This window comes from Fusarium oxysporum, chromosome VII (assembly GCF_013085055.1).
Source record: "Fusarium oxysporum Fo47 chromosome VII, complete sequence".
NCBI lineage: Eukaryota > Fungi > Ascomycota > Sordariomycetes > Hypocreales > Nectriaceae > Fusarium > Fusarium oxysporum.
In genome coordinates, this window is record NC_072846.1 from 2355253 (window position 1) to 2376104 (window position 20852).

General features: G+C 49.3%; 4 protein-coding genes across 4 annotated transcripts; 2 read left to right on the top strand and 2 right to left on the bottom strand.

Moving 5' to 3' along the window:
- Positions 1 to 1056: 1056 nt before the first annotated feature.
- On the top strand, positions 1057 to 1861 carry FOBCDRAFT_139530 (carbonic anhydrase; the record flags this gene model as incomplete). Its single annotated transcript, XM_059608050.1, has 5 exons — positions 1057 to 1101; positions 1133 to 1340; positions 1393 to 1503; positions 1563 to 1671; positions 1720 to 1861. The coding sequence occupies 5 exons, from the start codon at positions 1057 to 1059 to the stop codon at positions 1859 to 1861; spliced, it is 615 nt and encodes a 204-aa protein (XP_059467576.1).
- Positions 1862 to 3584: 1723 nt separating this feature from the next.
- FOBCDRAFT_164940 (chaperonin 10-like protein) lies at positions 3585 to 4814 on the bottom strand. The gene has a single exon (XM_054705854.2). The coding sequence runs from the start codon at positions 4669 to 4671 to the stop codon at positions 3661 to 3663; it is 1011 nt and encodes a 336-aa protein (XP_054561829.1). The 5' UTR covers positions 4672 to 4814; the 3' UTR covers positions 3585 to 3660.
- Positions 4815 to 5123: 309 nt separating this feature from the next.
- Positions 5124 to 6442, top strand: FOBCDRAFT_251840 (uncharacterized protein; the record flags this gene model as incomplete). The annotated part of the gene is made up of 4 exons (XM_054705855.2): positions 5124 to 5207; positions 5265 to 5494; positions 5553 to 6170; positions 6423 to 6442. Exons 1-4 carry the CDS (start codon positions 5170 to 5172, stop codon positions 6440 to 6442), a joined length of 906 nt encoding a protein of 301 aa, XP_054561830.2. The 5' UTR covers positions 5124 to 5169.
- A 474-nt stretch (positions 6443 to 6916) lies between these two features.
- On the bottom strand, positions 6917 to 8416 carry FOBCDRAFT_262705 (uncharacterized protein). Its single transcript, XM_059611308.1, has 5 exons — positions 8280 to 8416; positions 7690 to 8229; positions 7540 to 7621; positions 7223 to 7479; positions 6917 to 7173 (listed from the first exon to the last, which is right to left on the bottom strand). The coding sequence occupies exons 1-5, from the start codon at positions 8322 to 8324 to the stop codon at positions 7105 to 7107; spliced, it is 993 nt and encodes a 330-aa protein (XP_059465402.1). The 5' UTR covers positions 8325 to 8416; the 3' UTR covers positions 6917 to 7104.
- Between the last annotated feature and the right edge of the window lie 12436 nt (positions 8417 to 20852).

The window sequence follows — 20852 nt, forward strand, 5'->3', positions numbered from 1 at the left end:
GGAAGAATTTATCTAATCAGTATTGTTATCATTTGCGTATAGACTACTTGTTATGCTTTCAAGATAGACGCCTGTTTGAGTCCCGGTAGTCCCGCAGTTGCACTTGTAGCCATCTTATGATAGAGATTGCGGATAACGCTATAGAGTTTAATAAAGCTGACTCTCTATTTAATCCATAAAAGAATTCGCCGCGGTACAATTAAGAAGTCTTCAGTTTTCCCGTTATGGACGAAAAGCGGCATCTTTCCTTATCATCCCTCCGTTTTTTTAAACCGTATGATCTCCATTAGTATCCCTCGTTTTGGAAGTTGTTGAAGTGCAACTCCCCGGCCATATTTCTCTTGAATCATGCTCTTTCTTCTTGTGGCGACGAAGATAATAAATGAATTTTTGGACATGCACATTATTATGCAGATAGCGAGGGGATTCCGATAATGCCTGTAACTCCTCCTCAAGTCCTCTGGATCGCCGTGGAAACTTCCGAGTCGACGATGCGCCAAATTCCGACGATATGAGCGTCACATACAGCTAGGGATTGATTATTCAATCGTAAACGCATTCTAGTATTACAATAAGACTGAAAACTCGTTTGATGTAGTTGAAGAGACTGACTGCGTGGCTGAGATAACAAGAAGGAGTGCTATCGGGCTAATTATTACTCCCGTGCCGGCCTCTACGGCTTTATTACGTTTACAAAGAAGATTCTCCCCGGGATATTTGTCCGACCACCCTGAAAGTTAAGCTAACCGAAATTGTATTACGCTATTACTGATTAAAAATAATTCCGCTCACGTTGGAATCCTAACTGTAGGTGGCTCCCCGAATGAAAATCACTGAAGAAATGTTTAGTGAACTTGATTTTAGGCATACCGAATGATTAATAAATAGGTAAAGTGATTGAGGGCGATTTCATCTAGCAAGGGAACTAATTATATAACCCACTCGAGGAATCCTGATTTCTATTTCATCACTACGCTCTGTATCAATCTCTGTGTCTGGGCGATAGTGCGATAAGTTGTTTTCTGTCTTGCAACCTACTGCGACCTTACATCCACCATGACCAGTCTAAAGCTTAAGGAGTTCCTTAAGCGGAATGAGCATGTCACGCTTGACTAAATCTGTTTTACAAAAGCTAACATTTCCCAAGGGAATCCCAGGAAAATCACCAAGCGCCGCCTTTGATGCGGGATCTAGTCAACGTCGTCCCCAAGTCAGGAACCATCTGCATCCGTTCGTATTAGCTGCCCCAGAGCTTTATCATTCTCGCCATCTAACAGCCGAAGTAACTTGTTCGGATGCTCGAGTCGACCCCCGTGACTACTTTGGCCTTAAGTTCGGAGGTAAACAGCCTGGCTACATTACTGAACTTTCTTCACGCTAATGCCAACCTAGAGGCCCTAGTGATTCGTAACGCAGGTGGTCGTGCTGTTGATGCTTTCCGAAGCCTTGAAGTTATGGGGTCAATCGCTCCCATTGGCCTGATCGTTGTGGTTCATCACACTGGTATGAGTCATTGACGTTAAAAATCAAGCAAGAGAGCAATTATCTGATGAACAATTTAGACTGCGGCGGAATGTTTACTACCGAGGAGGAGATACGGTCGAAACTTAGTGACAGAGCCCCTGCCCACGCTGCTTCAATTAAAGACAAGTGGTTTGGCACCTTTAGAGAGTGAGTAGTATCCACCCTAGAACCTTTGCCGTACTAATTATTCTTTAGTGTTGGAGTGGATGAGAGCGTTCGTCAGGACGTAGAAGAAATCAGGAGATGGTCGTTTTTACCGGCAGAAACTCAGGTTGTGGGTTATGCACTTGATATTGAGACGGGGGTTATGAGGGAGGTCGCTTCTGAAAACCCATGATCTGGTAGGTAGAGATTGAATTAGTTAGGTTGGCTCCGTCTCTTGTTACTTGCTAGCTCAAATTCGAAAAACAACTGTTCGTAGTAAAGCTTTTAGGTACAGGACAAAGGGGCTTTTATACTGCCTTGCTGACAACTGAACAAAGCAATGGCAAGAATGGATAAAGAGACAAGTTACCGCATCCTTAGCAACCACTGTATATTAAGCCACTAATATCCTGCTAATAATATTACATGCACCAGTATAATACCATAAAAAACATATAGTTATGAAGAAAAAACTAGGTATTTAGTAAAAGGCTCACGAGAGGCAAGATAAATAGGATCCGAGGCCACTATTTACTAAATGCGGAAGCAACTGTTTTCTATGAACGTGGGGGCTTTATATGTCTTTATTTCGCTTGGTCCGTGATAACAAGTTACAAAACGGATAAGCTTGCCAATTCGGTGCTCCTGCATGTTGTTAACTGGAAAACTTGCACGACTAGCACTTTTCCGTTGGACTCAACTCCTTGCCCCCGCGTAGCCGAAGGTGGTTACCGGTATAGGAACATATCTGCTGCATCATATTCCCATTTGCCTGCTGTGCAGAGTGAATGCATGATTAATAATGTGATATTAAGCCACTATCGGTTGATTTAGATAATACAGCCGTTGGCGAGAATTGTAGGGGATAGCAGCCCGATAGAGCTGGCGTTTTAGTGGATATGTTTATTCTAGGACTAGACTTCTTGATTACTAATCAGGCGGCGCAGAAAGTTAAGGATGTCCGATCCCAAGTATAAGTAGAGTTTAAGAGGAACAGGAAACAGATCCGAATATATTAGGCATTGGCTGTTCTTTACACACTACGCTTGGCACGTTTGAAAGACTCTCGCGGTCTAACTAGCTACCAAATAGACCTTACCCACCTTGCGAAATACCTACAAGATGACCCTCGAGAGTCGCTGGCAGTCTGTAATTGCCGTGTTAAAGGTTAAGCCGGGAGCAGACGACGCTACTTCTGATAGGCGACCGCTGCTAAACCGTTGGCACTACCGGCAGTCCAATATCAGCACTGGGAATCGTACAGCTAGAAGGTCGCCTCGTGCAGCGTCGGCATCAACAGTATGGGCCGCTTGGCCACCACTTTCTGCCTACTAGGTAATTACCCCGTCATATCCGTCCTTACGAGGGCGACGCGGACTCTAACATTCAACAAGTCCGAGCCAGATCCCGTTGGTCTACTGCAGACTGCAACAGTGGGTGAGAAGTCACTCAATCCACTAAAGTAAGGGCAGGTCGCAACGGACCCGACCTGGTGATTCTAAATTATCGAAGCCCTAATACACGACCTGAACGACACGTCCATTCCTTGGTATAGCTATATTACTAGTAGTTTAAAAAGAGCTTTTCCTTTTGGCGACATGTGGTTGCAGGAGGTGGATGAAGTGTTGTATGAGCGACTGGGGGACTTCTCTCTTCCAGAGGACTTGATTGAGCCGTTTTTGGATCGGACACCTAGAACACGGACAGTCCTTACATGATATATTTCAAGGGTAATCATATGCCATAGGATACTGATGTAATTGAGTGGTATTAATCAATAGGGTTCTTAGTCTATGACAGAATATGCTGATGGGTGTCGTCTATGTACATGAGATTGACGTGTGCTCGTCGTAATTAGATGGTCTGCCTGGATTCGAGCGGCAGCTCTCTGGCACCTCAGATTTGAGTTGATCCCCAGTTAGATCCAGATGATAACAGAAAGGCAAAAGTTAGAAACTAAACAAAGATCGGGTACAGATGGCATGTCTTCAGTTACTTCAACTCAGGTATCCGAATGATGACTGCGCCAACTCCAGAACCGCTGTGCCACTGACGGTGGGCTTCTTGAATGTCATCCATATCCCAGATTTTGCGAATGGGCACCGTGATCTTGCGCTTGCTGAGCAGATCGAGAAGAGTCTTCATGTTGGGCTGGTAGTCCGGCTGGTCTCGGCTGATGAGGAAGAAGGCGGTTCTCTTCCCTCTCCAGGGTATTTGGCCCTTCAGCAAGAACTTGACAGTCGGCCATGTAGCTGGGACTGGGGCTTCGTTGGTAAGGGAGTGCTTGTTGGCGCCAAAGCCGACGACAATGCCGTGGCTGTTAAGGATGTCGTATGATTCATGGAAGCTCTCGAAGCCGATCGAATCAAAGACGGCGTCGACGCCACCCATGTCCTTCATGGCCTTGATCCAGTTCTTGTCAGTATATACAAAGGGGATGCCGCCCTGCTCCCGGACAGCGGCGTGGTTCCTCTCTGATGCTGTACCGTAAACCGTCGCACCCAGCAGCTGGACGAGCTTCATGGTGGCATAGCCAACAGAGCCGCTGATGCCATGGATGAAAACGGTCTGTCCGCTCTTCACCTTGGCAACTTGGTGGACCATGCCGTAGGCGGTGCACCAGTCAAGAATGAGGCCTGTCACCTGCTGCAAGTCGGAACCCTCGGGGACGGAGATGAGGTGCTTCTCTGGCAGGTTGACCAGCTGAGTCTGAGCATCATACTTGGTCAGGCATGCGACAGTGTCGCCGGCCTTAAACTTGGAGCTCCCGCTGCCATTGGTCTTCACAGTGCCGACGAGACAGTAGCCGGGCGTCAGCGGTGGCTTCTCCTGGCTTGGGTAGACACCACGCCGCATGTTGATGTCGGCGCCAGAAAACCCGGCATATGTGGGGGCGACTTGCACCTCCCCTTCAGCAGGCTGAGGGAGGGTGGCCTCGACGATCTCAAGGACTGATGCATCGCCGTACTTGGGGATGACGACTTTACGGAATGTGGTTGACATTGTGAAAGATTCGAGGATGGTAATAAAGGGGACGATGAGAAGAAGAAGCTCTGTTCTGACGAAGCATAAAATCTGGGGCAGGGCTGGGCCTCTTTTACGGGCCGTACCAAGATGAATAGATGTGGATTTTGGCAATACAATTTGCTAAGACGAAGTTTTTATGTGTGCATCGACAAATGCGGGTGGTATTGCAGTGTTGTTGAATAATCGTCATAGAAGCTGATCACATTCCTATGACTTCAGCCTCCGCCAAAACTACCTTTTTCTGCCTAGTATGTGTTGCCTGCGGAGTAACTATCTCGCCGAGACCAGAACTCTAATTTTAGAGTAGGTCCGGGTCCGCCTCCGTGCGGATTTTCGGGGGTGGCGGACGGTAACATGAAAAATACTGCCGATCCTCGAATAGAAGAAAGCGACTTAAGGCAGTGTATGTAGGCGAAAAAGGACTGAGAAAAAAACCTTCCAGCCTTACCTATCAACTAAACCACTCTGTCAACCATGTCTAACTCAGCAAAACGATCAATCCTAATCACTGGGTGCGCGCTCAAACCCACTTTCCCTGCAGCTCCTGACTTCTAATCTTCGGTCATTAGGTGCTCCCAAGGTGGCGCTGGCAATGCCCTGGCTTTAGAATTTGCTTCCAGAGGTTTTCGTGTCTTTGCCACCGCACGTTCGCTTAAGACACTCAGCAACCTGACTGCCAAGGGCATTGAGACCCTTACTCTCGATGTGACCAAACCTGAAAGCATTGAAAGTCTCAGGGCCGAAATAGCGACTCGCACAGGAGGCACTCTGGACATCCTGTTCAATAACGCCGGTGCCTGTAAGTCGCCCACTCTCGCCGGGTTTCTCTCTGTCGCTCACTAACAACTGTTCCCAAGTGTACGAAGCACCTGCCATCGAGGCCGACCCTGCCCGCGTCCGCAGCCTGTTCGACACTAATGTATTTGGTCTGATGGAAGTGGTTACGGCCTTTACTCCTCTTCTCCTCGCCTCCGTTTCTTCAAATTACGCGCCGACCATCGTCAATGTTGCCTCAGTTCTGGCGCGACTCCCGAGCCCCTTCTCCTCTGCTTATAACGCGACCAAGGCGGCTGTAGTGGCCTACTCAGATACTCTGAGACTTGAGGTTCACCCTCTGGGCTTGAAGGTTGTGACGCTCCATATGGGAGAAGTGTCTACCCCACTGATGGCGACCGACAATATCAATTTTGGAGCCGAAAGCATTTACCGCGACGCGGAGGACGGTGTCAAACAGAGAACAACGACCCATCTAGCTAAGACAATGCCGCCAGAGCAATTCGCTCGTGAGGTGGCTAGCGCAATCATCGATGGAAAACAATCATTCCTCTGGAAGGGCACTAATGCATTTCTCGTATGGCTGCTGAATGCGTTCGGACCAAGGACTGTCTTCGATAACACCCTACTCAAGGCAGCGGGTTTGGACGACAAGAAGACTCGGGCGAGCGTTTACAAGCGAGGCCAGGAGCTCGCCCAGCGTAAGAAGGTCTAAGCAAGCATAGGATACATTGGAACGGGTCAAATCTAGGGGTTATTTTTTATTCTTATGTAGTCGAGCTGTGCTTAATTTTGGTTGTCCCAATTACTACTTTGCATATACTATTTATGCTCTTAGTTGTTGAAGGCTCTGTATGTCTTACTCTCTGGAATAATCCAAGAAAGCCCCTAGAGAACTGTTATAGCCTTATGACCCCCGTAGACAAAAGGCATATATATACACACGCAGCGAGCACGGGAACCGAAATTATAACGCACGGGGAATGCAATAGGATTGTCCGCGTAAACGATCTAGAGTATGCCTTCATACAACGCCGTCTTGAATGTGTCACGGTGGAAGTAATGTATCGTCTAGTATCATTAAAGCTAGCGAGGATGTCTTTCCTATTTTTGACGCAGGCGATAGTGAGTGAAAGGAGCCGACACACACTCAACCCGTCCACGCAACAGTTCAGGCGCTCTGCGAGGTCGAATGCGGACAAGTACAAGATGCGTATCATCATTCATTACAGAGGTATACGCTCTTCCAAGATGATAAGAAGGAAGAAGGAGTCTGCGCGTTACTTTGTACAGTATAGAAAAAAGAGCATATGACACACTCTGTAGGCGGAGTGCTTTTAGAAAGAACTACAGGCAGCTCGGTTGATGTAAAAACTATCACGCCTATAACATGATTACCAAGGACTTGGTCACAGTGGAAGGCAAATGGGTTGTGATAAAGGCCTCGCTTGAATTCATTGAGTCCTAACGGAAATCGTGCCTGGAACTACTGGATTTCTACAAGGTCTAATAGAGACGGGTTATCTTCCTGATACATTGGCCTTGGCGCAGATGTTTCATCTTGGTCTAATAGGTAGATAGGCCGGCTTCATCATGTTTGAGGACCCCATGCCCAGGTATCGAGCGACGACCGTATCAAACCTCAGGCCACTCTTCATCCTTGATATACTCTTCCATCGTGTAGACCGGAACATCGATGCCAAGCTATTATAGTTGTAAGCAAGAGTTTGTGGTTCAGATAGCGGGCACTTACATTTTCGGGATAAACAACGGTTGGATCACGACCATCGTAGCCAAATTCTCCGATGTACTCGAACATGTCTGCCAGTTCCTCGCCGATGCAGCCAGGAACGGCCGCTTCGAGGACTTTTCGGTCGAGACGCTCATAGCGGCAAGTCACTCCATGGACTTTTCCCCACAGAGCTGCAAATTCGTTCCAGCTAATTAAGCTGCCATAACCCAGCAGGTTCTTACCCGGCTCAACCTGAACGAGAGCCTTGGCGAATTTGCCTTACACGTCTAGTCTTAGCGGTTCAAATTCTCTAAGAAAACATGGAATGGAATACATACCTGTATCCTGTCGCGGCTCGACCAGTGGGACCGGCGCGTCACCATCTGTGGGAAGACTCAGCTTAAAAGTGCCATCAGGTTGCTACCGATACGTTAGCTTCACTTTTATTTAAAGCAGATACCTGTACAAGTCCTAAAGCCAAAGCTCACCTTATTCGGCCGGGCCATTTGCAAGCCCTTCTTCCAGTTAGTCACATATAGACCAACCTGCAGATACGAGGTCTTCTTGTCTAGTGTCGGATAGGTAGCCTTGAGGTATTCCACCCCCTCCCACTTCGCATCGAAGTGAAGGTTGTGGGTATACTTGCCGTTACTCCACTTTCGCGTATGCGAAAGAGTTGAGAAGACTAGTCGATCCAAGGTTTCAATTGTAGCATATGCAGCGTCTGCAATGTTGCGAGCCTGTTGCTTTTCGGCCTCGTAGGCGATTTCGGTCTCGGTCTTGCCGGTTGATGATGCCAGGGCTTGTGTTTTGGGGTCATACACAACGCCCCAGAAATCGGTAACGCCATAGATCACGTTTGATCCGGCAAAGGCCGACTTCAACGTCGCAATGTCACTGATGTTGCCTTCGATAAGCTCGACGCCCTTATCAGCCCATTCTTGGCTCGACGGCTTGCTTGGATCACGTGTGATGCCCCGCACATGCCAGCCTCCCTCCTTCAGGAAAACATCGGCAACAGAAGCACCCTACTAGTTGTTAGTACTCTGATCACTGGTGAGAAATCTTAGTAGCTTACTTGAGTGCCGGTCACGCCCACAATTGTAATAATCTTTCTTGCCATTTTGATTGACGTTTGGGTTTGCGTTTGGATGTGGTGTTAAGAAGTTTAAGTGTTACGAGTCTGAATCTGAACCACTTCGCTCAGCTGAGAAGAAAGCACAATATATAGCAGAATTACATGCACCCAAACTGACAGCAGGCTTGTTAATCGTGCGAAGGCGGTGCAACATTATACCGCTCGTCCGCTCCGGAATCCGAGCTTTGTGCTCTCGGTCGGCGGATAATGCATATAAACAGTGTTAGAGAATTGATTAGTAAAGAATACAGACTACCACTACTCATGTGCTCCTGAGTTTACATAACATAATGCAGTCATAGAAGTTAGTGTTTTTCTTTTGCTAGGCAGTTAATAGGAAGTAACAAAGCGGACCGGGGTAATAGTTCAGCCGCACTAAATTCCAGCTCGCCTGCTGTATTAGGCAAGTAAATGATTAATAATATAACTTTAAGCCACTATCGGTCGACTTAGATAATTCAGCCGCTATTATGAAATTTGTCTTATAACGTCAGACACCTGGAAACCGGCTACCTTTCCTTACTATAACCTAATAAAATACTTTACTAAAGCACCTGTTTGCATTCTTGGTGGTTTTGAGTCCCTTCACTTTATGAATGTCAGTCTTGGTCTACTTTAGTGGCTTCCTAGCTCACTCGGTATCCTCGCCCATGGGTCTCACAATACCAACCCTCCTGTTGGTATTAAAAACGGCAAAATTGTAAAGATGCCGATGCGCCGACTGAGAATATTACTTGCAGTTTGCTTATATATAAAGATGATACTCAGTCCTCTCTCAGGAGCTACAAATATAGCTTCTGAAATTCATTTAGCCTGAGATTGCGCATTTCCCAGTGGTAGTTCCAAATTCGGAAATGGTTATACATCGGGGTTGCCCCTAGTACTACAGTCCAAAATCAACTCTAGTAGAGTTGATTTTATTGACCCACTTTAAACCTAGTAGAGTTGATTATTGCCAGGGTGTAGAGTTGATTTAACGCTGTCCTATATACAGGAGTAGTAGTGCTGATCAGAACAGGGGTTTGTCAGGGGTTTGCCACAGAACGCGACACGTCCTTTCGCGTAAAGTGCTATAGGGGGGTAATATCATACTACTAGACAGTCTCGTTGTTGATCAAAGCACTATCATTATTCAGATCTTACTACTAGTCACCGAGTCACTATGACAGCTTCAAACTTGCAGGCCGGCAATGACTCTCACCTCCTCGTGGTGCCGGCTGGGAACCTGGGAATGCCCTTTGCCCCCGGGGCATTCGCAGAGCTAAGAAGAGTCATCACCAACCAGCACTTGTCCGCTGGTTTGGGCGGTGGTGGCGCGATAGGGCTCACGAGCCCTACCCCCCACAAGCAACAAGGGAAAACTTTAAAAACCACCCGAGACACGACCGCGAAATCGAGCCTACAAACGATGAACATATGGGTCGTGGAAGAGGACACCCTTGGGGTGCTTCTGGGCTGCTCTGTTGTAAGGACACCAAGACGCGCCGAATAAGCGGCAGGAAGCGTGAATGGTCACAGCGAAAACGAACGAGAAGGAACGGCATTCTTGAACTTGCACAGAGAACGACAAGGCACCTTGGTTAGTAGGAGGGACGACACTGCGTTGCTCGGCTGTTCTGGGTACAGAAAGGATGCAAGTGGATAAACTCCTGCGAGACACGGTCGGCCTCGCAAGAGAGATCTTGCGAGGTAGCGCGAAACAGAATTGACAATCTGCGGGGCGCGGCATATAATGGAAGCGACGGAAGGCTGGGCGGGCGGGCTGCAGTTACGACACTTTCTATATGGCCCGAGAGGACGGACGCGCGTGTCAGTCTACCGAGAGGACAGGAGCCTAAAGATGGCCATCGAGGATGGGACTTTGGGTTGGCTGTGGAGGTGGGCTTAAGGAGCAAACTGGTATTGACTTGCGAACCGGCAGTGCCCCGCGCAAAGAGCGGAACAGGATCCAAGGGGATGCAAGGTAGAGGGTCTATGTAGGTAGACGCGCTGCGCCTCTACTAGTTATTTTCTCTGAAAATACAAATCAATACTTGTACCGCAGCTCGTTAAAGCAGACGGAACAGCAACAACGAGCCATAAAGAACAAGCCGAAGAACTGTTAGCCAAGTTCTTTCCGCCACTGCCAGACAACATCGAAGATGAAGGACCACGGCAACAAAGAGCCCCAGTAAGGATGCCAAATCTAACTCTAGAGGAGGTGGAACGTCAACTGTGGGCGACAAAATCATGGAAGGCACCAGGAGAAGATGGACTACCAGCGATCGTCTGGAAGCAAGTCTGGCCGTCAGTGAAACACGACGTCCTCGCCATCTTCCAAGCATCACTGGACGAAGGCGTGATACCAAACCAGTGGAGACATGCTCGAATCATCCCACTCAAGAAGCCAGGTAAAGATGATTACACGACTGCGAAAGCGTAGAGACCAATCTCGCTTCTCGCTACGCTGGGTAAGGTGTTAGAGTCGGTAGTTGCTGAGAGAATCTCCCACGCGGTGGAGACTCATGGACTTCTTCCGACCAACCACTTTGGTGCGCGCAAGCAGCGATCAGCGGAGCAAGCCCTCGTACTCCTGCAAGAACACATCTTCTCAGCATGGCGCTCACGTCACGTTGTGAGCCTTGTTAGTTTCGATGTTAAAGGCGCATACAACGGCGTGTGCAAAGAGAGGTTGCTGCAGCGGATGAAGGCGAGAGGGATCCCCGAGGGTCTCTTGCGCTGGATCGATGCCTTTTGTTCAGAGCGAACTGCAACCATTGTAATTAATGGCCAAAGTTCCGAAAGCCGACCTCCACCACAAGCAGGACTCCCGCAGGGGTCGCCCTTGTCACCGATATTGTTTCTATTTTTCAACGCAGATCTAGTGCAGACGCAGATCGATAGAAATGGTGGTGCCATCGCCTTCGTCGATGACTACACGGCGTGGGTATCGGGACCGACAGCCCAGAGTAACCGGAGAGGGATTCAAGCGGTCATTGACAAAGCTCTTGACTGGGAGAGACGCAGCGGTGCGACATTTGAGGCGGAAAAAACGGCGATCATACATTTCACCAGGTACACAGGCAGAGTAGACTCAGAACCATTTACTATTAAGGGTGAGAGAGTCTTTCCGAAGGATCAGGTCAAGATCCTGGGGGTCATCATGGACTCACGGCTTCACTACAAGCAACACATCGCAAGGGCAGCAACGAAGGGTTTAGGAGCTGCGATGGAACTGAAACGGCTGAAAGGAATGGCTCCCTCGACAACGAGGCAGCTTTTTACAGCCATGGTAGCCCCTGTGGTAGACTATGCCTCGAACGTCTGGATGCATGCGTGCAAAACAGTATCGGCGTATGCGATCCATCGAGTACAAAGGATAGGAGCACAAGCAATCATAGGATCCTTTACAAGCGTGGCGATAGGAGTGGCCGAAGCTGAAGTCCACATAGCGCCCATTCAAGAAAGGTTCTGGAGACGAGCAAGCAAGTTATGGGTAGACATACACACGCTGCCGCGGACCAACCCGGTCCGGAACCTCCTACGAGGAATCAAAGCCTTCAGGCGCTTCATATCTCCACTCAGGCGCATCGCGGATGTATGCAGAGAGTTACCGAAGGATACCATGGAAGTCATTCAGCCATTCACTCTCGCTCCGTGGGAGGCACGCCTACAAGCCATACTGAATAGTCAAGGAGAGGAAGAAGAAAGCAAGACCAAAGAGCTAGCCAAAGCAGGATGGGCGGTCAGGATAGCGACAAGCAGCTCCGCAAGAAATGATCTGGTCGGCATGGGAGGAACTATCAGAATCCCTATATCCGTGGCAAGAGCCGGCAAGATCAGTGAAACCTTTTCGGTCACCCTGGGTACGAGGGAAGAGCACAACCCCTACACAGCCGAACTAGCAGCGATTGCTCATGGCCTCGGCTGTCTGCCAGAGATAAGGTATCGAGTTATTGTGATCTTGACGAGTAACAGATCTGCAGCCCAGGCTATAGGTAACCCACGCCAGCAGTCAGGCCAAGGGCACATCCGAGAGATATATGATGCTGTAGAGAAGCTACGAGGAAACGGCAACAGAGTCAATATCATCTGGCTACCACGCGACAGCGAGCTCAAAATCCAGAAGACAGCCAAGATGTCAGCTCGTTACGCAACGGAGCCGTACATGACACCACGGAGAGGAATGATCAAAGCAAAGACCACAATTCTTAATCGAACGAGGGCAGGTTTGCGAAGCGAGAGGAAGTTGCCAGAAGGAGTTGGCAGACATTCTAGGAAAGTCGACTCAGCTCTGCCCGGTAAACATACCCGCCTGCTATACGACCAGTTATCATCGAAGGAAGCCAGCGTGCTGGCGCAGCTTAGAACCGGAATGACGCGACTGAACGGCTATCTATATCAGATCAGGGCAGCATCGACGGATGAGTGCCCATGTAGGCGGGCAAAGGAAACGGTAGAGCATTTCCTCTTTCGATGCGTGACATGGACGACACAACGCAAAGAGATGTTTCAGTGTACGAATGAGAAACGCGGCAATCTCTCTTTTCATCTGGGAGGTAAGGCAGCATCAGACGGTCAGGAATGGACGCCAAACATGGACGCAGTACGAGCCACAATCAGGTTCGCGATCGCTACAGGCCGCCTGGAACAGACATGGTCCAAGCGATACTAACCTAGCATCAAGAAATCAATACTAACTAACTACAATCTCTGACGCCTCAAATAACTAACAGCAGGCTCGCTTCAGCCGCCGAAGATAGGAAACTGAACACTTGGAGGGATTGGGCTTCAAGTCGGCTTGCTACATACTAATATTTACGAGGATAAGGGAGAAAAACGATGACTGGACTGGAAAGAACAAGGCAAGATTTTCATGGGCTTAGCGAGAGCAAGGCAATTACCATGCAGTACCCACCTGCCGGTCATACCCACCTACCGGTCAGCGAAAAAAAGATTCCCCCATACATAATGCACTTTTTCAACCTCATGCGAAAAACTTAATAAAAATAGTAAAAATAAGTTTATCTCTAGAATTTAGATCAAAATTGAATCTATTTTAATATTTTCTGGGTCTTTTAACCTCACACCCTGTGCGGGTGCGTTCGACACCTAATTCTTCTTTCCCTGAATTTGACCTCTCATCCTCTTCTATCCCTCCCACCTCAATCACATCCTCAACAACATCCGCCCCTTCAATTGCTTCGTTTGGCTCTGAAATAGTGTCACCAGCTGCTAGAGCCTCTGCCAGCGTGATAAATTTCTTATTGAGGTTCGGTATCGCCTTTCTCTTCTTGCCTCTGCTCAACCGGCCAACTTCCTCCTCCAGGTTGGCTATTCTGGTGCTCAAAGAGGCGATCTTGGACTCTTGAGCTTCAAACCCTCTCGATATCACAGAATAACGTCTTCTTGTTGATGGGCTCTTGTTCTTCCCCAGATCTCTGATGTGGCGGCTGGTCGTTGGCGTATGATCAGAGTCGACTTGCCCGTCTCTGTGGCCGTCTGACCCGGGCGTCGTTTCTTTCTTGTCCGACTGAATCTCAGGATTCAGGAGCGCTTTCCGTCGTGAAATCGGCCAGTTTCCAGTCACTCTCCTGGAGAGTGACTGGATAGCCACGCGTGTTGTTTCATACTGTTTCATATGAAACTGAAACAGTCCCTGGACCCGGATTCGTATGAAACAGGAACTCCCCCAGTTTCATATGTTTCAGTCGGTTTCATATGTTTCATATACGCCCGATGAGTCCCAAATATCTTAGTACTTAACCTAGAAAATTTCGCAAACCAAATGCCTTCAACGCAGTTAGAAATTTGCTAATAGTAAATATGTGTCGCATATCACCACTAGGTTCGTGCGACTGGATATAAAACGCGGCCCGTACTTTAGAGTCGTGTCTCCGGTTTCACATCCGGCTTGTCGCATCAAGGACTCCAATCCTAACGACATGAGCTTAAATAGCTATGCCCGAACACATGGCTGTTCAATTTCATTTGTTCTTTTGTTAATCTGAGTGAGCAGTGGAAGAGAAACCCAGCCTGGGTCAGCAATGCCGTGAAGGCTGTAAGGAAGATCTGGTCCACAGACTACAAGAGCTACCAGCTCCCAGATGAACAACAGGAGAAAGAGCAAGAACTCGATGAGTTTGATCGCTGGAGGCAGAAGGTGTACAGCACAGCGAGTGAGGTGAAGGATGAATTCGACCGCTTTATTTATGTAAGTAATTTGAAGCCTTCTAATGGCCTGGTTTTGATGATACTTCGCAGGGCTCACAGGTTGGGATTGGACAACAAACGGCCTTACAGTGGTGGCTTGAACCGACCCAGCGAGAGAATTTCCCCCTCCTCTGCCGTATGGCTATTGACATATTCTGCATCCCCCCCATGTCTACGGAAGCAGAGCGAATATTCTCAGGCGCAAGACGGCAGGTTAGATGGGATAGAAGTAGCATGTCTGCCAAAATGGTAGAGGCATGTGAGTGCATTAAAAGTTGGATAAGTGTTCCAAAGGGAAAGAGCAGGCCGCTTCTTGCAGGGGTGTTTAGGGAAGCGGAGGATATCGACGCGGCTGTAAGGATACTCCAAGAAGATATAGAGATGAGTAAGGGGGCAGAAAGTGATGGCGAGCCTAGGGAATTGGTAGTGTAGGTAGGCAGACAATGCCAAACATCTTTGGGGTACTTGGAGATAAGGTGTATATCGATGCGATGCCGAGCTTGTCAAAAAATTGGACTGCACCTGGATATTGTTTCGTATGAAACTGAAACCGGTTCATATGAAACTGAAACTATACTGACGCCCGGTTTCATGAAACTGAAACTCCCCCCAGTTTCAGTTTCATAGCGTGGCTATCCAGCACTGCTCGGTACTTCATGATTTACCGATCCCCGCACATTTCATCATCGCTGCGTAACAACGTCCCGTATCCATGCATGCCGGTCAGTATTTCTCTGCTTTGACAAGGTTCATGCCACATAAACACTAACTTCACTTGCTTGAGTAAGCTTCAACTATGCTAATGTGGCTGAGGTTAAAAATGGGCAATTGATAGGGACGCATCAAGAATTGATAGGGGCGCATCGTCCTTAAGGACGCTCCAGCTTTTATAACATCCGATTGGCCCAACTTTTCAAGACCCATAAATACTTCACCATGAAGGCGGTGAAACCAGCTCCCTTAACAACCGTAGCTCTTGTTATTGAATTGCGCAGAGATGCTGGGTGTGCTTAGTAAAATTAAGGTGGTTATTTTTATTAACGCGGTGAGATCTCTCTAGGGGTTTATATCCTATGGATTCCATCTAGGACTTTAAAGTGTGATCCTGAAGTCAAGGGGAAGCTCCCAATTATTCCAAAAGTACTTCCTAGCCCAAAAGCAACTGTATCGCTGATATTCTCTAAGAATGGATTGCGCAAATGTGCTAATATGCTAGGCATGATTTACTCCACAGAATTAGAATCATTCCGTTTAGAGCAACTATCTACTTTTTCTCTTACAGTGATTGAAGGAAGAATCTCTTCGTCGCCGTTCCGCAGCTCCCATTGACTTCTTTGTCTCCGAATACTCGGTTGCGTCTTTCGCCCACTAGCACGTACTCCTGTAGTTCTCCCCTCTCTGAGAACAGCCGACCGGCGGCGTGCCTGATACCGGTGTAGGGTACTGGCTTGGCTGCTGGCCTGTTGGCTTGCATCAACTTCCAGCCTCGCCAGGGTCGACCTATTCTGGCTTCTTGGTGGACGACCGCGTCTACGCTCAGATGCCTTGCTTCTGGCTTGTTGGCTTACTCCCGATTTCGTCCTGACCACTGTCGACTTGTTTCGACTACTGGGTAGTCGACCGTACCCACGCTCGGAAGAGCCCATACCATCTGGTTGACTCTCGCTTGACCTGATAGTCAGCCTTACCGGAACCACCTGCGCAATGTTCCTGGGTCTGCCACGGAGAGCTGTAGCAATCTTGGGGTCGAGAATCCGTCGGTATGGGTCTTGAGCGGATGATTCTCGTAGTCGCCATCGTGGATGGACCTCCCATCTGGTGAATGACGCGGCAGACCCCAGCTTTGAATAGACCTTGTGACAACAAGGGATCCCGAGCTCAACCGAGACTGAGCAGTCATCATTGCAGTCCCCGAGAGGCTTTGGGAACGGATTCTTACCGGTTGGCATCGCTTTGCGAGCTAAGCGGTATTGCTTGTTGATTAGCCCGAGGCCCTTCGACGAGATTGCTGCCCGGAGGTCGCCAAGATACTCAGAGCCGGACCCCATATACTCGCGAGCAGTGAGGACCTCATCCGCTGCGCAGGCATCACTAAAGTCCCGCTCTTGGTCCTTTATCATGTCCTGCATAGCCTCGACAAGCCGATAGAGATGACTCATACCATTCAGAAGATAGCTCTTGATGTTGTTGTTGCTGGCTTCTGTCCCAGATGTGACGCGGATTCCAAAATTGCGATACTTCCTGATGAAACAGCGGGCCCACTGAGCTCTTACAGGCATGTAAGTTCCATGGAGATACCGCAGAATAGCTCGTTGGTCGTCGAACTCTTTGCAGAGGTTTCCCCATGCCTTCTCGTGAGCTTCCTCGGTCTCGGCAAATAAGACGAACTTCCACATCATGAGAACTCCCTGGTAGCTATGAGGGATGACCTCAGATGATGTCGCATGGATAGATTGTTGATCTTTACGGCTTAGCTGAGCCTGTCTCTGTGGGGCAGAGTCATCTCTCTCGGAGTCGTCGTGGCTGCTACTCCCATCGCAGCGGTCCATAGCCCACTTCTGCTTTGACTTGAGCAGGACATTCGAATTGATGTGGTGGATACAGAGCTGTTGCTGTACATCGGGAAACTGATCGTTCAATGCGGCTTTCATCTGTTCGTCGAAATCTGTAATGATAACATCGGGTCGTCGGATGGAGTGCTGCTCTGCAAGCTGTCGAATGCTCTCGGAGAGAAACTGAAACCCCTCCCGTCTCTCGTTGTCGATTAACCCGAAAGCTGCATTAAAAACAGAACCAAGACAAGTTTGTCCTGTTGCCTGGAATAAGGGAAGTTTGAAGTGATTGGTATTATATGTATTGTCGAAGCTGATGACCTCGGGGAACCGCTTCCACATCTGAAGGCAGTAGGGAAAGGTCCAAACAAGTCCAACGAGACGGCTTGGCTCGTTATCCACCCATTTGGCGAGATAGGGAATATGCAGATCGTCGAACAGCTTGATCAGTGCCGCGGTGGGAGTATAGCCACTCAGCTTGTCTCGATTGATGAGAGCCCGCGCGTTATAGATGTCCCTCTGCGTGAAGATTGACTCGGGATGCTGCTCCTGGACTACAGCCCGTACGTCACGGGCCCGGATACCTACCCGGCGGCTCATAGACTCAATGGTTGCCCTGACGGGTGTAGTAAGTCGTCTGTGGGAAGGATGTGCAGACGGTCTAATGCTACGATCATGGTTGTGTTGATTATGTTCCGGATTCGAGTGACGACGTAGAACCCATTTGCCTTCTTCTAGAGCTTCAGCAATCACCATCCACTTACATCCACACTTCCGGGATTTCCGCTGCCGAAGACCTGCGCCTCGGCTGGGTCTTGGGTCTCCGTATCGATCGCACCGAAGAGAATAGCGGATCTTCCTCCCCTTATACGAGCGGCCGTTGTGCTTTGCAAAGCCAAATCCATTAGCTTTCGCGAAGGCGTTGACTGAGTCAAGGAGAGTTTCGACTGTTGGGAATGGGTTGCCTGGGATCGGTGGATTCGGGATTGCATCCGGGGCGGGGGATGAGGAAATCCTATGCGATGAAGATCTGATCTCTTCAGGGAATTGTGGCCGGCTGGACGTCTCGAGGCGGGGAGTAGGGAGGAGGGGATTCGAGCGCATCTGAACTGAGTGGTGACCAACCCCATCTCTCTCGCCATTGGCGTACTCGTTCGTACGACTGGGCAAGTTCAAGTGTCAGTCTTCGGTCTGTCCCGATTACTTCCTGCACGAGCTCAAGGGCAGATTGGAATTCGGCCCTTGCGGGCGACGACTGTTCTTGTGGTGATTGAGGGGGGAAATAGGAAGGTAAGATGTCTGTTTCTGGGCCTGGTATAGGTATTCTGACCCGCTGCGGTCGTCCTCCCCGAGATGGGAAATCGTTTGAAAGGTATATCTCGTGATCAAAGCGGAGCTCCCATAGTGGCTCATGAAGCCCTTGAGACCCATGGGGCTGTGGCGCGGTCGTGAATATCCGTGGGTAAGATGCAAAGAGGTTTTCGATTGCATCTCCGTCGCCGGCTCCGTAGTACCGGCCGACACTTGTTCCAGTACTGCTTGCTGAAGGTGGTCTGCTCGCGAGTATTGGTGGGCTGAAACTAGCTTGCCGGCTCTGCCGCTGTCGTTTTCGAGAATGCGATTCGCAGCTAGGACTGGGGCTTCGGGCGTGACGTCTTGAATCGCTCTCTGAGCTAGGAGGTGACTCCGATTGGAGCATGACGAGAGACCTAATGATTGATGGTTGAGAGACTGATGTTCGATCATCTGCTCATTTAGATTAAAGAGAGCTGAGGTCGGGTACTTCGGGAGCGTCGGCAGAATCCTGCCTGCACTAACAAAAAAGTGACTGGCGAATCAGAGGCTGCAAAGCTGGAGCGTCCCTAAGGACGATGCGCCCCTATCAATTCTTGATGCGTCCCTATCAATTGCCTAAAAATGGGCCAAGGTGTATATAACACAGGAGCGACTAGCCGGAAAAACGATATTCTTTTTAAAAATAACTTCTATTTATCTTATTTATCACTTTCAAAAGACCTGAAGACTGCCTGGCGGAGATTCAGGCCCTTGGTGGATGTTTGGTGTTGCGAACCCCGCATCAGACGTCATCATCGTTATGGGAGACGATCCGGATGGTTCGGGCGGGGGATATCATCGCCCTCAGCGGAAGAGGGTCAGGACGACGAAGGTATTGGAGATGGAGCAGCAAAATGGCGATATGGAATGGTAGGAGGAAGGTGAGACCAGTGAGGGAGCTCTGGGACAGAACCGAGCTCGGAAGCAGGCTGCCCCAAGTCAGCTGGTAGTATGGTCGAGGCAGTCCAGAGCTTGAAGCAACTACTAGAGCAGGACTTGAACAAGAAAATCGAAGCGATGAAGGCCGAATTTCAACTCGAGTTCACCAAGCTCAGTGATCGCATGGCCGAGGAAGTCGCCAGGGCCACGGCCCAGATGGCACAAGAATTATCGCAAGCCCGAGACCAGCTCACCCAGGTTTGCGGCGAGCTGGAGCAGACTCGACTACAGCTAGGCATGCTGAACAAGACTGAAACACCACGGTCGTCGGTTCAATCGTATGCAAACGCAGCCAGGATGACATCCACCAGCATGTCCAGTCAATCTTCGTCTGCAGCCCGATCGGCAACTCCAGAACCGGTGTTCTGCACTGTCGACACATCCAGAGTTTCTGAAGACAATCTTGGAGACGTTACACCAACAATGATTCGTAAGACCGTGGAGCAGGAGATGCGACAGTCGAGTGATCAACCTCACTGGCGATGCGTCGCAGTGACCAGAGATGGACGGAATGCCAACCGCCTCAGGATTCTAGGTAGGAACGAAGAAGAAATACAAGAGATCAAGGCCATCCCCGAAACCAGGAAAGCTCCAGGTGCAAGAGTCCTTCGGGACCAACTATATCCTATCAAAGTTGATAGCATGAATCGTATGGCCGTCTTTGACCAGGAGTTAACATCCTCCCCGGAGCAATAGAAGCCTTAAACCAGGAGAATGAAGTCCAGATTGCCAAAGTAGCCTGGTTGAGCCGGAAGGTCAACCCCAAGTCATATGGATCCATGGTAGTCTACTTAACTAAGAGCACCGATGCCAAGAGGCTACTGCAGGAACACTACTTTCTCGTCGCAGGTGAATCGGCATATACGAGTGTATTTGTGCAGACCACTGGACCGGAATAATGTTATAACTGCCAAGAGCTCGGCCACAAGGCATTCTCGTGCAGCAAGACTCGAGTATGTGCAAGGTGCGCTACCGCAGGCCACCATCACAGCGAGTGCCAGGCACAGATACCCAAGTGCGCCCTCTGCAGCGGTCCGCATGAGTCATTCAGCAGAAATTGCCTAAAACTTCACCCCAGGCGGCTTGAGTAAGTCGTCGCAAGTGATTCTACTGAATGTGAGAAAGCAAGATACGGTACATGAGAGCCTCATGAGCGATAAGCAACTACAAGAATACACTGCGATAGCGATCCAAGAGCCCCAGGCACACCAAAAGGACGGCAAGCTACTAACGGTCCCTATGGGGCACTCCAGATGGGTTAAGATGGTCCCCACAGTTTGGAGAGAGGGCCGGTGGCCGATTCGAAGCATGTTATGGGTAAACAAGGATGTGGAGGCGGAGCAGATACCGATTGAGACAGCGGATATGACGGCAGCCATCTTGCGACTCCCTGAGCGGCTGGTTCTGGTTGTTTCGGTTTATGTGCCAGGAGGAGACACCCAAGCTTTACAAGGCACTTGCAACGCTTTGCGCCAGGTCATCTCAGACGTAAGAG

Bases quoted from the DNA above. Each gene is read 5' to 3' on its own strand.
- FOBCDRAFT_262705 (XM_059611308.1), bottom strand. From the start codon at position 8,324: ATGGCAAGAAAGATTATTACAATTGTGGGCGTGACCGGCACTCAA. The intron at 8,230-8,279 runs GTAAGCTACTAA...AACAACTAGTAG, and splicing joins TGGGCGTGACCGGCACTCAA to GGTGCTTCTGTTGCCGATGT. The intron at 7,174-7,222 runs GTAAGTGCCCGC...CAACTATAATAG, and splicing joins CCGTTGTTTATCCCGAAAAT to CTTGGCATCGATGTTCCGGT.
- FOBCDRAFT_164940 (XM_054705854.2), bottom strand. From the start codon at position 4,671: ATGTCAACCACATTCCGTAAAGTCGTCATCCCCAAGTACGGCGATGCA.